Below are 18,428 nucleotides of genomic sequence, written 5' to 3'. Positions count from 1 at the left end.
TCTTAAATCTGTCATAAAATCTGTCTAAAAGATTATCTTTAATTCCTGTCCTTGGACTCATAATGACTTTAAACCCACCTTTGGCTATCTGTGAACATGAAAATTATAGTAGAAAGGTAAATAATTACCTGATGATTCAGGATCTGGGTAATTTAGAAAAATAGTAAATTTTAGAAGTTGACTCTGTTGTCCTGATTGTCTATCATAGTGGCCTCCAAACTTTTTTTTTTTTTTATCATTCTTCTCAATCAGTCTTCTCAAATTGAAAATAATTTTGAAACTTAGCCCTAATATATGTATATTAGTTTATCTATAAATTATACATTTGCACTATTGTGTTAATATATACCTTTAAAACATATACAAAATTAGAAATTTCAAAAGATGCAGTAAAAATAAAATAAACATAATTTTTTGCTATTAAAGATACAAAAGAGCCATTTTTAACCCTTGAGAGCCCCATGATTGAATATACTTAATTATTTTTCAAAATCCATGTTTTGCCTAGTGGGGAGGGTTGGCTACAGTTATAAATAATAATTCTTGGGTTTTTGTTTCTAGTTAATCTTTTCAATCACATCTGGCTCTTTATGACTCCATTTGGGGGTGTGTTGGCAAAGATCTTGGAATTATTTTCTTCTCCTGCTCATTTTATAATTGAGGCAACCCAGGGTTAAGTGACTTGTCCACAACCACTTAATTGACTAGTAAGTGTCTGAGACCTGATTTGAATTCAGGAAGAAAACTTCATGAATCCATGCCTTCTAAGTGCCCCAAAATACTACAATCAAATAATAGCTCATAAAGGATCAGTAAACATAGTTTTCATTGTTGTTGTTGTTGTTGTTGTTGTGTGTTTGTTTGTTTTTTAGCAGGTCATGTTTCTCTTTGTGTAGATATTCACTATGTATTATGTGAGAAAAAAAAGCAAAATGAGCAAAAGTTAATTGTTTTTCATTTCAACTAAACAGAAAGCTTTCCATTTTTTTAAACCTGGTTCTGCTTATTGAATGATATCATGCCTTAATTTCCTATTCATATTTGGGCATTTTCATTGTGTTTTCGAATGTGAGGAATGTTAAGAAGACCAATTTGGTTGTACTATTGAGATAAAGAAGGGAAGTAATATAAAATAGCCTGGAAAGCTAGGGTAGGAATCAGGATATGAAAGTTTTTAAATGACAAAGTGGAGAGCATATATTTGATTCTAAAGGTAATAGGAAAGTATTGGAATTTATTTAGTATGTTTGGGGGAAGAGGAGGAAAAAAAGAAGGACTGATGATGTGGGCAAACTGGGAAAATCATTGTTCCACTATGTGAAAGATGGCTTGAAAAGGAGAGATGAGTCAGAAAAATCAATTAGGAGGCTATTGAAGTGGTCCAAGCAAATGGTAAATGAGATGCTGAAGTTTATGGGTATATGAGGGAGACTAGTATGTCTAGTATGAGGTTTGCTGAGTCTTTTTCAGGGCTGCTCATCCACCTTTGGTATTTATCTGGCACTCAAGTCTCACCTGTGGCTCCAAGGAGCTTTAGCATGTGCAGTGGCCACTTCTCTGTGAACTATTTGGGTAGATGGGCTAAATCAGTTTGAGGGTAACTGATAGGCATCAAACCTATGGGTAAATTAAGAGGGTGTCTACTCCAAACATATGAGGAGCTTTCCCTGGCAGAATAGGTACAAGAAAACAATTTGTTATGCGAGTCATAAAGGTAATTGAAGTAGGTGTTATGGAATGCTTAGAGCTTGGTCACACTCTTGGAAGAAAGAGTAAAGCTGATGACTTTGCAACTCTGCTTCACTTAATTCCAATTCACTCCCAAATCAAGATATCACCCCATGATGTCATTGGTCATCTTCAAAAAACAAAAACTGAAAAACTAATGAGAGCCCAAACAAGAGAAGTAGCTTTGTGAATAGAGAGACTGATATGAGGAATATTGTGGAGGTAGAAATGACAAATTTTGTGAACTATATATGTGAGGTGAACTTACAGGAGCACCCAGGATCCCATAGACTCCAAGGAAGTAGTTTCTTCCTCTTGGAGACCAATGGTCCAGACTATTCCCACTTAGTTGGATGATTGGACAATAGTGAATAGTAGATAATATAAGGGTAGCATCATTAAAAATGTCTGAAAACTTTTGTGTATTTTTTCATTTTTAACTTCTTTCTATTTTCAAAACCTCTTTCTAACTTTCTTATATGTATCTTAAAACAAAGAAATGACAGACTCTTGTCCAATGATAGAGAAACAAAAAAAGAAAGGAATGTATTTTCCTTGTATTTTGAAAATTTTATCCTAAGGGCTTTAGAATTTAAGGTGGTAGAAAGGAGGATCCTGGATCAAATCAAGGAAATTACCCTAACCAGATTACAAAGCATAAATCATTGTTTGCAGGCAACTGATAGGGCACAAAGAACTCTTAATGATTGGATGACCTAAGATTAACTACCCCTAATTCTATATACATAATCTCTGATTTTTTTCTTCACCTTTTCCTTTGCACCTTCTTTCATATTACAACAAGAGGAACAAAGGGATGAAATTCTGTACCCCATCCCCCACAGAGAAACATTAATGTTGATTTACAAATCATATGACAGTGGAACACATGCTTGTATCTGTATGGAACATTTCTAATTAGGAAGGAAGTTCAAGGTCTTTCTTTCTGGATAAAGGAGATAGAGTTTGAATCCTTTAGGCAATATGATCTAGGTACCTAGATTTCTAATCAGCTCTTGCTTTGGGACTAGACTTGTCAGTAACCCCAAATTTCAGAATACTAGAGTTTAGTCACTACAGCTAAATCTTCTGAAAGAATAGAGGAAACCATAAAGGGGAAAAGGTGTTAAAGTTTACAATTTACTTTGAAGATCTTAGAGACCACTTCTGTTTCTGTCTGCCATGTAAAAATTACCAACTTAGAGTTCAATTATACAGTTAATAAAAATGATTGAAGAGATTGGATGCTAAACATCCATTAAAAAGAATAAGCAACCCTACCTAATATTGAACCTCATTTTTCCTTTTATCTCTAAGAATATAGAAATGATTCCCAAATTAAATAAAACTTTTCTAACCTCTACTTCATCAACATTTTCCCATTCAAAGGATTAACCTGGGATTGAAGGAAAGAATTATTTTGCAAAAACTGGTGGTCCTTATAGGTAAAGTAGGTTCTTTGTGTTACTGTGTTACAAGAAGACTTTCAATGGATTTGCTAAGTGTGTGCTATATGTATTACTAGCCTTATTGTCAAGCTATCTACCCAGTCCCATCATTTGGGACTGCATGTTATATCGTCCATAGGTTCTATGATCAAAGCCTTGGGAAAAAGCATTTATCTCCTATGCAGAGGACAGTTCAGTTTTCCAACCAACCTTGAAACTTTTTTGGCTGTCCAATATTAAGCTTCCCAGCTTGCTTCCTGCTTCCATGGAGAGGAAAAGAATGAATTGGTTTCATTACAATTTAAAGTATCCAACTCAATTTTAACCCCTAAGTTATGCAAAAATGGCATAGAATATTTTGTTTTGTAGATGGTGAGAAAATATATTTAGTTTAAATGCCAGGAATCTTAAGGCCTAGGAGGTGAAAATGCAAGTTAGACAGATTTTCCCTTGTATGTCCATCCATAAGCCTTATTCATTTACTTTTCCTATGGCTTAAGTACATATAAACAAATAGAGCAGGATGTGAAAGTCAATATCATAAGGCACCATAAGGGTGTGCCATTATTTGCCACGTATATGTCTTGAGAATTGGAAGTGGGGCCTACTTTGGAGGTAGTCTTTTAGCAATTCTTTGTCATATGTTTTTTCTTCCCACTAACTCTGTATATTTAATTTCTGGGTCAGTGAACATATACAAGAGTTGTTCCAAAAGAAATTAAAACTTCAAACTACACTAAAACTTTTGGAACACCCTGAATAGAAAAAAAAAATATGTCACCACATTTTTATCTTAGTTCAATTAGTTAGCTGGGGAGAAAACAAGGAAGCATTTGATTTGAAATTATCTCTGGTGGTCAGTTCTAATTGTTCATGATGATTCTCAACTGTGATTCTCAAGAGGGCTTTTTGTTTTCCCTAGAAAGAGCAGACTATAGAATAGGGGTAGCTCTCAGAAAAAAAAAAAAAAAAATAGAGAAAAAAACATTCTGTGAGAATCATTAGCCAGCAGCATATAATGAAAAAACAAGGCAAGAAAATCCAATAATTCCATTCTGGGCCCATCTACAAATAACAGTTTTCTCCAGAGGCTGCTTGACTAGAAACTCCAAGATCTTATTTCCTCCTGAATTTTCCAGTGATAGTGTGTTCCCAAGAAATCTTTAGGATATAATCCAATGCTGTGGAAAACTTCATTTTCTCAGTAAAAGTTCTAGAGTGTAGACAAGGCAAGGCTCTGGTGTAAAGCTTAGTACATTTTTTACAAGTATTCTTCTTGGCATCAATGTTAAATTCAAATAATTTGCACACAACATAACTTATAAGTAATATGTCAGACCTATATCATTCAATTCCTTTTTCGAAGGAGGCCAGATCAAATCACTCTATTAATCTCTAAAGACCTAAAAAAAAAAAACCTCAAAGGCAGAATTTGACCTTATGAGAAAGCACCTATGAAAAATGATTTTAGAGTTACCAGCTAAAGAAACTTTTATCTGTGTTGTCAGATACCAAAAGCATTTCTATTACCCGTCTAACCTTAAAGCTAAATTTCACTCAGCAGCTTTTTCCTTCAGTCTTGAAGAGTTTTCAGGTACAATGCAAATTCTCATCTCTTACTTTATGAGTTCTCACTTGTTCTATTGACAGGTCAGTGTGTGTAAGCAAAGCTTGGCATAGGGAATTAGCCCTACGAAGTGGGACTGTGGCTTTAGTGAAAGGGAGCTTGGTGATTTTGGAACAGGTAAGAAGGATAAGGAGAAAGCTAGGTGGCACAGTGTTTACAGCTCCTAAGCCTGGAGTCGAGAAGAACTCAATTCAAATCCCAGCTCAAACTCTTGATATCTTTGTGGTCTTAGGCAAGCCCCTTAATCTCTGTCTATTTCCTTAACTATAAAATGGGTATAACAATAATAGCAAGATAAAATGATAAACTATTTGCAAAGCACTTAGCACAGTGCCTGGCACAACATAGATGCCATGTAAACACTAGATCTCCTTATTGCTGCTGCTGCTGTTGTTATCTAAGATAAACTTTGTCTCACACAATTTTGCTTTGAATAAATGAAGAGCACTTGGCTATTAAACCTACCATAGACATCAGTGAAGAAATAGAGAAGACAGACTCCAAAATTTATTTAAAATAATTTTTCATAAAGGTTTTATCCTTGTTGAGCAAAGAATTGCAGCTACTTTATAATTTCTTGAGCCACAGATAATAAGAACTATTGGCCTCCAAATTTGCGGAATATTCCTGATGAAAATGTTCTGAGGATCGTTGCTTTGAAAACTGCATTTTATTTGTGGCTGAGTGGTCTAGTTTGCTCAATTCTGCATCTAAGTGCACATCTAATTTCACTCCACCATAATTTTGTCCCTCTCTTCTGTCTCTGTTCTTGCAGCTACTTGGGTACTGAAGGAGCTGAAATGAGAAAAAGGCAACAGTCCCAAAATGAAGGAACATCTGCTATGTCTCAAGCACCTGGAAACCAGAGGCCCAACAACACATGTTGCTTTTGTTGGTGCTGTTGTTGCAGCTGTTCCTGGTATGTCACATTATCTCTTTGATAGCATATTGAAGTTAGGTAAATAGCAAAGGAGGGCACATGCCAGTTTCTGGACTCACTGAAGTAGCTCTGATGAATCTCTAATTTCTCCAGCTTCCCAAAACCCATTATATAAAAGGAAAGGTACTTCTTCATCACAAATAAGAGTTAATAAAATAGCATTATCTTTGCTTTAATGTGAGATATAAAAACTACAGAAATTTGACCTTTACTTATCTGAGAATATAAAATTAACCTTGTGTACTTTTTTTTTTTTTAGCTGTGCATCTGAAAGAAATGGGTGAGATGCCTTCATTAGGCAGGCAACCAACATTTATTAAGCATTCACTCTATGCCAGACACTGTGCTTAATAGCACAGGATACAAAAATAAGCAGACACTCCCTGCCTTCAAAAATCTTACATTCTAATGGAGGAAGATAATGCATAGGAGGAAGCTGAAAACTGATGGGAGGCATGATGTTTACTCCTGAGAAAAGAATAGAAGGGCAGATAATGACGCCTAATCCCTTTAAATGGAGACACTAGGAGAAATTCTCCAAGAGAAGGGGTTGGGCATGACAGAGCAGTATTTCTGGGACAAGAAGAAGTAATTCAAAATAAATTTTAATGATTCACCAAGCATACAAACAATATATTAAGAAAAAGACATATATTCAGAAGCCCTTGAACTCTTTCAGGCCACAAAGCACCGTCAAGAGAATGATTCTCTAATAATTCAATGTCCCTCAGTTAATACTTATTCCAGCTACTACATTTTTAGTTTTTAAGTGTATAACCAGTATTACAGAGCAATGTTCCTTCCTAATAGGACTAAATTGTCCACTATGTAGACAGGTATTTTCTGGTAAACAACTGCCTCTCTAAGGAAAAAAAATATATAGGTACAACATACTTTTGATTAATAATTAATTGTTAATTGCTTTTAAATCACTTTTTAAAAATCTAAACAATCAACAAAACAAAAATAAATCATGCTAGGGCATTTGCTGGGTTTGGAGGTATTAAAAAATCCTCTTGCTGAAAATTTGACAATGGATTCGAGAGTGGATTCAAACTGTCACTAGCACAACCCTGGATATAGGCTAAGACAAGATAGGTATGCCAGGAAAATCTAATGAGCACTGGAGGAGGAATCCAGGCATCCAGGTTCTAAAGGATGGGTCACACTACCTAGCTATAAGTGTCTTTTGGTTTTAGTTCCCTGATTTATACATTAAAAAAATAATGCTAAAATTTCCCTAAATTCTAGCTTTAAAAGACCATGATCCAAACATCTCTATGAGTTATTGGTATAAAGAAGGAAGAGACGTTACTGGTTCACCCAGTCCACTCTATCCTCTCATTTTACATTAAATGAAGTAATTGGAGTTCAGAAGAGTAAAGCAATTTGTCAGATATCATTGGTAATAGGTAACAGAGTTCTGATTTGAATGCAGGTCTTCTGACTTCAAACCACCCTACCACCACCACCACCACCCTTCTATTTTAGCTTCAAAAGTTTAATCACCTTCAGGTGAGTGGGGGGATTCCATAGACAAAATAAAAATGTTTATTTTCTCAATTAAAATCCTAATGGGGTTTAATTAATTACCTAATTAATTTACCTGAAGATCTATGGGGTTAAAGACCAAATCTTGAGACCTGAATTATGATTTCTTTAGACTAATTTATGTTTATGATCCTTAAGAAGGTCCTAGATGTTTATAATTTTACCTTACATGTGATTAATATGATCTGCAGAAATATCTCCATGGCTTATTTACATTTATGAAAGTTTTGTATTCAGTTGCAGGTAATATCTTAATGTGCAAAGAACGTTAGTATTTGGTGATTAATAGCCATTTCTGGATAATGACAAATAACTTAACTAGTCTAGAAAATGACTGCTTCATTTTTTTTCAATGGGATTTTTATGTTAATCTGAATAATTTTATGTGATTTCTAAATATGCTTTATATACTTCCCAAATGTTTGATTACTAAGGAAATGGGAGAGAATAATGTAGGAAAATAAATCTTAAGAGTGAATAGAAACATTCACTATAATTATTTATTTCTAGTAAAAAGGGGTAAGTTATACCCAGTCTTCTTATATAGCTCAATGGAACATTTTATGGGTTATTTTCAACTTGAGATCCCCAAAATAATATTTCTTTAAAGGGGACTGACCAGGAATGTGTGCTACTCATATATATTCCTGTGTCACAAGGCTCAGACTCTGTGTTTTTGATGGGATCTATTTGTATCTATGGAAATAATAACAGAAGGGGAAGATTTTTTTTTCAGAATTCTAGATAAGAATAATTATAGCTCACATTTTTTATAGCTATAAGGGCTTATAATAGCCATTGAAATATAATAGATTATTTGAGTCAGGAAGAATTGAATTTGAATCCTGTTTCTCACACTTACTAGTTGTAGGACTTTGAGATTAGCCTCTTCTGTAAAATGGGGATAATAGTTAATATGTATTTCATGGGGTTTTGTAAGATTAGAAGGAAATAACATGCATAGATCTCTCTGCTAAATTTAAAACATGATATAAATGTAAACTTAATGATCATGTAATGACAAGCGTTATATTCACAATTCTCATTTTCTGTGCTAAATCAGAATCATTTATTTCAGTGACTAATAGACCACCTTATTTTTCTGCCCAAATTCTGTTTTATAAGTCTCCAGGAGTAATCCACCACAACACAAAATGTTTTACTTATTTCTGAGAGTATAAATTCACAAAATTAGGACAAGTTAGTATTTAGAATCATAGATTCATAAAGTTAGAAGAGACCTAAGAGGTCATTTGGTCCAACCTTCTACCTGATGTAGGCATATTTTCTACATTATCCTTGACAAAGAACCATGATGTCCAATATCTTGATTCAAAGTCAAGAAATAGTCTCTGGATTATATTCAATTGGCACATATTTGGTGAAGATTGTACTTACTCTTGTTCACAAAAGAAGATTAAGGATGCACCAGATTTTCTTTTTTTTTTTTAGTACACATAATTTTGCCCTGGGAGCAAGTCAGGAATTTCCAGAGCCTTATTTGCATTCTTCTAAGTTACTAGTGTAATATCCAGAAAATGGACATCTGTTGCCAAAGAAGTACTATTACATTCCAGTGAGTGTGCACTCCATACAATACCCCCTGCAATAATGCTGACAGATTCTGAATCATGCTGATCCATATATTCTTTGTTCAAAATCAAGCAATATGTACCAGAGAAGCATTGCCAGAAATAACATCTATGCCAATGATCCTGTTAGGACAGAAGAGTATCTCTGTCTCCCTGCCCCAGAACTATTCATATCACAAAATTAATAAATTCTTATGTGCATTTTAGTATCTAGGTAGTTTCATAGTACAAATAACAAAGAGAGCAAGGGAAAGGGAAAAGACAGCTTAAGCCAAATGTATCTTTTAACATTTACCAAATAAAGAATAAGGCAACTAATTGTAAATGAAAACAGTTCTTACTCATATTTTTTAAAATAACATTACTTTTAAAATCTGACTGGGAAAAAATTGTTTCATTAAAAGTATTCCTGACTTTAAAAAGAGAAATGTTCTTCAATTTTTCCAGGCTAGGTCAAAGGATCAGAACAAAAAGAAACAATGAAAAATGTAATTTAGGGACTCAAAAAAAAGTTAGAATTCAGAATATGAAGTAATTGTCATTTATGAAAACAAATAGTTGTCATCTAGTGGATTTTATTTCCTTTTAAGGAAATACAGTGCTAGGAAAATACTGCTAATAAATACAAACATGTTACATCTGCCTTATATGCCAATGGGTTGTGGAGTGAGGAAAAACTTTTTTTTGTCTGAATCAAAATTTAATCCCTAAATTTACATTTTCCTTATATTACATAACCAGAATCTCCCATTTTTATCCAAGTTCTTCTATTTTTGCTATTGTTTTTGATATTATCAAACTTGGAAAATATGTCTTCCGCTATTGAAACGACTCAATGCTCCCGTAGAGACAAAATTGACTAAGGTAGAAGTGGGTGGAGAGAGTATGTTTTTACAAATGCTCAAATGTTTAATCTGAATTACTCCCTCAAGAAGATCACTACCTAGGCCTCTGGCCAAATCATCCATTTCCCCCATGAGAAGGACAGAGGAAACCTTGTCAGTTGTTGAGTCTGCTATTCACTTGTATATAGTGAATATATATTCACAATATATATTCACTTAGAGCAAATCAATTTACTTATTTAGGACTCAGTTTTCTCATCGATAAAATGAAGGGGTTGTATTAGATGATTTCTTTAACCCCTATTAATAATTAACATTCTGTTATTCAGTGGGCAGTGTTTTGCATTTTTACTTCCTCAAGGCAAAACATATAATTGAGCAATTTCTGATCACCAAAGGGATTTATCTATTTGAGGGCTTTTCTATAATGTTATTCTTGAGATTAATGAACAAGATTGACCCTGTAGTTTCTCCCTTCTTCTTCTTGTTCTTAGGACAGACTGGTTTGATAGGAGTTTCAAACTCATTTCAACACTGTCATTTCAGTTAGACTCTCCCTATGTAGTCTAGGAAAAAACAGACCATTGACAGGTGTTACAACCACAGAAATCAAATCTATCCAACAGAATTCAAGAAAATAGAATTTTAAAATTACATTTTAATTTTGATTTCCATTAAGCTAAACTTCAGTTGTTCTAGATTCTTTGTAATTTGTCCATAATATTTGGACTAGCTTTCTGGAGGTCCTCCAGACAGGCCTTGCAAGGTCTCAGCAGGTTAGACACCACGAGAATGGTCAAGAATAGAGTCCAAAGTCTTTACTGTCTCCTTCACAGTCTGTCTCCACAGTCTGGCCCGGTTTTGATCTTAGTGGAAGAGTACAAAAGGCAGGAGAGCCACTAGGAGGATGGTCAAAAATGAAATGTCTTATTTCTAGTCCTTCCAGCCCTTACATGCCCTATTACAATTTACATCATTATAGCATAGTGATTATGTGTGAACTAGAGAACCATTACATTAAGAAGCTAAGTACTAAGTATGTGTGTGTGTATATATATACTAAAGAACCATCATCTCATCAATTCCACTGAGTTAATACCTTGTTGTAAGTATCCTAGAGTTTCTCTAGAGTTCTGGCTCTCTACATTTGTCTACATACCTATTTACAGCATTTTATTTATCCCATTTTCATTTCTAATATATCTGCCATAGTTAATTGATAAGGGTTGAAGGATGGGATTGGAGAGAAGTGTGTTGAAAAGAAGGATTTCTAGGTTGCAGTTATCTCTGCATATTTGGATTTGATCTCTTAGCCCTGTAGATCTGGAATCATGATTGCCATGTGTTGGCAGAAAGGAATATAGTGATGGCAATATGAAGGCCCTGAGCAAATTGCCTTAGTCTGCCCAAATTATTCTGATCTTACTTTGTATCAGAAAACTGATAAAATATATGATAAATAGTTCTGTCTTATAAAGAAGTTCTTCTTGGTTGAATAACTACATTAAGTTCAGAAGGACACTAGATGTATAATACTTGAAATCAAAGTCATGAAAGGGCAGTGTAATATAAAATAAATTGTTCAATATTGGGATTGAAAAGTGTGTTCCAAGTTAATATCATCAACATTGAAATCCAAAAATCTCAGAATATAACTTAGTTCAGAGAAAAAGGCTCTAGACTCTAGAAATTCTAACTTTCTATCAAGGAAATTGTCACTTTAAATTGTCACTTTAAAAATAATGGAGTTGCCTTTTTTCATTTTTCAAATTTGATATAAACTTTTTTTTAAACTTTTCAATAACATCAACTAGTGAGCCCAATATAGCTTTATTTATATACATTCGCGCACTTTAAGAGGCACCAGTGGGTGTCCACACTTATAATATTTGTCATGTAGCACTCTAGTCTTATTCTTCTCAGAGAAATTTGTCAGAGTGTATTTAGTAAATCAACTAGTCCTCCAAAAGCTAAAATTGTCTTTCCCTTGTCCACATTTATTAATTCAGTGTACCCAGAACTCATGGCAGATGTTAGTAAATTTTGAATACTTCATAAATGTGCCCTTTGCTAGGCACCCCATCTCCATTTTTTACAAAGAGTCCAATTTTTAAAAGCAGACTATCATGCAAAATAGTGCCAAAGTAGCATTCTATTTTATTCTCTAAAGCTGTGATACTTTGGCTTACTAGGTATGGAAATAATAAGTAGCATAATTTTAAAAGCCAAAGAATAATCCCTCAAAAAAGAAAAAAAATGGAAAATCCATGTCTGCTGCTGTGATGAAGACACTATTCCCTGGAAATAAGTATCTCATACACACAAGGTGAATCATCCATTAGTGTGAGTCCCCATTGAATAAATCAGTTCATTTAAACACTGTTACTGTGAAGGCTTTTTATGGCTCATCTCATATAAGAGCTTAATTAAGGTCTTTAAAAAAAAAGACTTTTGCACTGTAATTATAATTAGGTTGGCATAAGGATCTCTTATAATGAATGGAAATTTAAAAATTCACATCCTGTCAAAATAAAGGTATTTTTCTTTAGTATATTCTGATTAATTCTGTAGACTTTTATAAATAAATATTCCATTGAAATCCTACTTTGATGCCTTAAAGCATATAGGAAAGATGAATTGATCATTTATCACAACCTGCTATTATATCATATTTCTCCTCCCTATTGTGGAAAAACTCTTTGAGCTACACTTGATGTCTCTATTTCCTTTCCTTTCACACTCTTTTAAACTTTCTATAGTCTGGCTTCTGACCTTATCATCCAATCGAAACTGTTTTATCCAAAGTTGCCAATGAACTCTTATTTTCCAAATCTAATGACTTTTTCTCAGTCCTTATCAATTTGTGATTTTAGCCTTTCCTATACTCCACCATTCTTTTCTTTATTCTCTTCTTTCTAGGTTTCCATGATATACTGCATTATTCCAGTTCTCCATATACCTGTCTGTCCTTTATTGAACCTTCATACATGTCCTACCTGCTAGTGGGAGGTGTCCCCAAGACTCTTTATTTGGTCCTCTTCTTCTCTCTCTCCTTAATTTCAATTAGTAATCTCATCAATTCTCATGGATTCAATTATTAGCTTAATGCCAATGATACCTAAATCTAACTCACGTCTAACATCCGGACTCACATCTCCAACAAATTGGCATCCTATAAATATCTTAAGCTCATCATGTCCTCAAGAGAACCCATAATTTTTACCTAAAGACCTTCTTTCTTCTTCTTTCCTATTACTGTGTTGGATACCACCATCTCCTCAGTCATTTAAGCTCACAAACTAGGTATCCTTCTGAAATTCTCAAACTCTCTCATTCCATACATTCAATCTTTCCTCATCTTGTCAATTTTACCTGTGTAATACTTCTTTTATAAGCACTCTTTTTTCTTCTACCATTGGCACTATTTCAGGGGAAGCCTTTATTCTATTGCAGTACTCTGCTGGCTGGTCTTCTTGCCTTGTCTTTCCCACATTTCAGTCTATCTTCCTATCATCTGTCAAAGTGATCTTTTTAAACCACAAGTCTATGTCATTCTCCCTAATAAACTTCAATGGCTTCTGGGATCAATTATAAAATCCTCTTTTGGGTATTCATAGCCCTTCATAATCTGACTTCCCTTTCTATCTTTCCACATACTCTGAGATCCAGTAATACTGGCTTCCTTGCTGTTGTTCCCACATGACAATCCATCTCTAAACTCCACCATTTTCACTGGCTGTCCCTTGAGCCTGCAACTATTTTCTCTTCATTTCTGCCTCCTAAATTCCTTGGCTTCCTTAAGGTCTCAGCTGAACTCCTACTTTCTGCAAGAGATCTTTCTCACTCCTCCTTAATTTTAGTTCCTCTTCTCTCTTGATCATCTCTAATTTATCCTGTATATATCGTACATAATTGTTGGCTTGTTGTCTCCTGAAATAGACTGTAAACACCTTGAGAGTGGGAGCTGTCCTTTTTGTATTCTTAGCATATTATCTGGCTTCTTGTTGTTGTTGAATAGGTTTCAGACATGTCTGATTCTTTGCATGTTTTCTCAAAGACTATGCCAGCTGAGTAGAAATTGTCAGATCCTATAAAGCTATAAAGAGTACAGGTCCAGTTCCAGACTTGTAATTTTGTCATTTGAGGAGCTATCTAGTAAAGTTCATGGGGGTCATCCCTAGAAGGATGATCATCAAGTGAGGTACCTCAGTTCCATAAGTGCCTTCATGGAAAGGGTTGGAGTCAATGCCTACTCTGATGAAAATAGCAAAGCTCTTATTAAGAATATTATTTATGCATCTATCTTTTTACTATATTATAAGTTGAAGTATGTAAGCCATGGTTTACACATTCTTTTTTTTAAATCAGAAACTGGCACAAATATTTGTAAAGTTGGTTCACAATATACAAAATTATATGAAACTAATCTGGACCAGAAAAGAGTTTATTCATTTACGTCAGGGTACATATTTACCAAACTGACTACATATTCAAGTTATGTCCTTCTTGTACTGGAGAAAAATACCTTTTTAGCCTTCAGGTCCTCCTTTTTTACATGATAACTGTCAATGCTTCTGTTTACACCTGTTGCTTAGCACAGTGCTCAGAACATGGTAGGGGATTAATATATGTTTGTTGACTGACAATAGGCAAAGCACTGAAATAGATGTCACAAGATCTAGTTTTAAATTCTGCTTTGCCAACAGCAAGCTACAGAATTTGGGGAAAAGTTGTTTCCCTTTTCTGGATTTCAGTTTTGAATAATTTCTATCCATTTCTCTAGGTCTTGCTTTATGTAATTCTAAACATATGTTAATTGTAATCTAAGGTGCCAATTGGGCTTCAGGAAAAATAGGCACATTAATGCACTGTTGGTGGAGCTGTGATTTGGTACATTCATTCTAGAAAGCAGTTTGAAACTATAGCTAAGTAGTTTCTAAGTGACATAGATAGATAGATAGATATGCAATACCATTATAAGCCCTATATTCCAAAAGAGATCAAATAAAGAGGAAAAGGATGTGTATATTATATATACATATATAATGTATTATATATAGTGTATATGTGTGGGTATGTGTGGTACGTGCACATGGGTGTGTGTGTGTGTAGCAGTTCTTTTTCTGGAGACAAAGAATTATAAATGGCAGTCAGAAGATACAGTGGTTAACATGCCAGACCTGGCATTAGGAACACTCGTCTTCATGAGTTCAAATCTGGTCTCAGATTCATACTGGATATGTGACTGTGGCAAGTCACCTAACCTTATTTGCTCCAGTTTCTTAACAGATGATCTACAGAAGGAAATAGCAAATCACTCCAGTATCTTTGGGGTCATGGAGAGTTGTACACAACTGAAATGACTCAACAACCAAGAACTATACATTAAGAATATATCCATTAGTTGGAGAAAGGCTGAATAAATATGGGTTTTAGAATACTAACCACTTCCTTGCAGAGAAAAAACACTACTATTTTCTCGCTGTTAGGAGATAGATAATATTTTTTATCATTTGTCCTCTGGAATCAGTATTTGTTTTTGAATTTGATCAGAGTTTTAAAGTCTTTCAAAGTTGTTCATTTCTATGACACTTTTGTAATAGTATAAATTGTTCTTCTCATTCTGTTCACTTAACTGTATCAGTTCATAACATGGCTTCCTAGGTTTCTCTAAAACAATCCTCTCTGGACATGATTAGTGTAAGAATTTCTTTTGTTTGACTATGCCAATTTATTATAAGTGTTTTGCTTATTTGTTTGTTTTCTGAGAGGGATAGTGATAAAATAAAAGCAAAATAAATACTTATTAATTGAAAAAGTAAAATATAATTTAAAAATGCAGAGACGTCTTCATTTATATATTTTATAGACGGTTAACTTCAGCTGATAAGGACATTCCTTCTATTTACCTATCTTTTGAAAGTAGGGATTGCTTCATCTTTTGTATTTATATCTCCAGTATCTACTACAGTGGCTGGAACATTGTAAACACTTAATAAATGCTTCTTTTTGAATATTTCCCTTTCACTGAGTTCATCTCATGGATTATAGCTATCTGCCTTCTGATTAAACTTTCATAGCATTCCATCTTTCAGGCTTATTATATTCATGTATATAAATTATACATCCTATGCTCTTGCATTTATTCTGTAGTTATTTCATGCATTTATAACTTGACTTCCTAACTAAAATTTAGATTAAAGGGCAGGGACCTTGTCTTCTGTCTTTTGTGTCCCTAAGCATACTCTGGCTCTCAAACTGCTGAATAACAAGAGTGACTATTTCTGTCAATAGCTCACTCCAATTCTCCCAACATCCTCCCTACATGGTCCCTTTCTCACTTACTACTTTAAGGAATCTTGATTTCATCAACATGGGCACTCCTTTCACAGAGACCATCACAAGCTCTCACTGCCCTAATAGACAGTTTTGTGAGTTCTTTTGCCAAAAGATATTTCCTTTCTCTGTAACCAGTATTCTGGCAAAGAGCCCATCCACACTCAGGCTAGTGTTTGGATGACAGATACATAGTGTATAGCCAGAACTACCCTCCAAGTGTTGTCAGTTTGGTAGCAACTGCCAGATCCCTGGCTGCCCTGACACAGTAGAGAGAATGAGATCCTTGCTCTCTACTCTCAGCCCCTCTCTTCAAACATAAGTATTCCATCTGGATTGGTGGCTCATTTCAGGCTTCTTTCTGCTTTTCAGCAGATTTAGATCTTCAAAGAAGAATCTGGCTTCTAAATGGCCTGCTTAGCAGATGCATAAGGTTTCCTGCAGAAGTTATTTGTAATCATACATTCACTATCTACACATCTAATGCTGGCCCCAGGAAAGTGAAATAAGCCTACTTTGAAATAAAATACATTCTTGGAAGAAGTCTGTATCTGATATTACACAAATATCAGCACTTAAGGCAGAAGTTTTTAACCTGTGTTAAATTCATATACCTCTACAGAATAAATTTCAGTGATCCATGAAAATGATGGGAAAAAAATACATCTTTATTTTCACTTTTATTTTCAAAAGCCTTTGGTTTCTTTTATCATCATAAGTATTTTAAGTAATTAAAAATGTAATTTTGAGAAGGGGTCCGTGTGTTTTACCAGACTATGAAAGGTGACCATGACACAAAAAGCAGTTATAAGGATCCCTACTTATGGAATTATTGAACTATTACTAATTTGACATTGTATAGAGTATTCCAAATGATTTAATGCCTCTGCATTAACATTTTTAGAAAATCATATTCAAGTTATCACCATTTTCTTGATGTACATTTCATTGTGGGTAAGAATGTATGTTTATCACCATGTTGTGCTGTGATGAAGTATCCAAGCATAAGAAAATATAAGTATTATAGACTTGCATGATTAAATAGGTATTTTATTTAAAAGGTATCTTTATGGGGGAGAAGAGATAGATTATTGAGAAAGCAGAAACTGACTCTAGAAGTGCACTCTGAACTGTGAGATTTTACTTTAGCTCTAACAGTAACAGCAGCATATTTTGCAAAGCACTTCATCTACATTTTTTTATTTGATCCTTACAAGAACCTGGAGAATACATGTTCATTTTACGTGAGGAAACAAGCTTAGAGAAGTTAATTGTATACCCATGATTGTTCAGCTAGTAGTATTTAGACCTAAATTCTAAAGTCCCTAGCTCTGCCCATTACATCTGCTTCTGTCCATCTACTAAATGATTGTGGGAGAAGACATTATAATAAGTACTTGCAAAGATTTACCTAATTACCTAATGATTCATGCTTCATCATTTTTAGGTGAAATAACCTTCCAGTTTAGCATTAGAGTTTATACTAAATCCCTACGGTCATTGCTGAAGTCTCCAAAGACCAGAGTCTTTCCATGTACCATTTATTAATATCCAGTAACCAAATTATTTCCAAGATGACAAACCATACTTAGTAGATGGAAGAGTTACTTTCCTAATCAAATCCTTTAAGAGATAGTCTTGAAATTTCTCCTAGTATCCATCCAAATGAGCATCATGTATAAATGATAAAAATAAGTTGACTTATAATTGTCTATAAGATAACAATGATGATTCTTGCCATCTTATCACTAGCAAAATTCTTGAACTGAGGGAAGTTTGTCTCCACACCTTTTTATACATTTCCATTCTCCAAATCAGTGACCCAGAACTTTCATCTTTACTATCCTTATTGCTTGTAAATTGTTCTCAGAACCTTAATTAGTAATAATATATAAATGACTCATAAAAATCCAAAATACTACTCCTTTCTGTATGTAAATCTCTACAGGGAGCAAAGCCCTAAGCTAAAGGAAGAAGCTCCAATAGTGTTATTCAAGTAACAGTCATCTGACAGGTGAGATATTTAGATGATATTTCTGAAATTGTAAGAATAGGCAACTATTTTAAATGAAAATTCCTCCCATTTGTAAATCCTATATCATGCTCTGTGTTTCCTGACATTCCTCTTTGTGTTCCATAAACTAGTCTCTTATCATATAGTGGAAGAAAGAATATTATATCTGAGATCAGAAAAGATCTGACTTCAAATATTGTCTCTGATATAATGTGGCTGTGCAACCAAGGATAAGTTATTTCATCTGGAAAACAGGGTAAAAATAAATGAAGACAGGCTTTTTGTGAGGATTAAATGAAAGAATATGTGAGCTACTTGGCAAACTTTAAATTAGTGTATAAAACATC

General features: G+C 34.1%; 1 protein-coding gene across 4 annotated transcripts in view; it reads left to right on the top strand.

The window, feature by feature from the left end:
• The window catches only part of RGS17 (regulator of G protein signaling 17), a 196,822-nt gene that overhangs the window by 129,759 nt on the left and 48,635 nt on the right, over positions 1-18,428 (top strand). For 3 of the 4 annotated variants that reach the window (XM_051997971.1, XM_051997973.1, XM_051997970.1), the window contains exon 2: positions 5,579-5,722. In XM_051997971.1, the coding sequence (XP_051853931.1) occupies positions 5,604-5,722 (119 nt within the window). In that variant the 5' untranslated portion in view covers positions 5,579-5,603. Of the gene's footprint in view, positions 1-5,578; positions 5,723-7,181; positions 7,243-18,428 lie in introns of all 4 variants that reach the window. The other variant, XM_051997974.1, reaches the window with a different exon arrangement.

Source organism: Antechinus flavipes, chromosome 4, assembly GCF_016432865.1.
Source record: "Antechinus flavipes isolate AdamAnt ecotype Samford, QLD, Australia chromosome 4, AdamAnt_v2, whole genome shotgun sequence".
Lineage (NCBI taxonomy): Eukaryota > Metazoa > Chordata > Mammalia > Dasyuromorphia > Dasyuridae > Antechinus > Antechinus flavipes.
The sequence above is the reverse complement of the archived record's forward strand: the minus strand, read 5'-3'. Positions and strand labels throughout refer to the sequence as shown.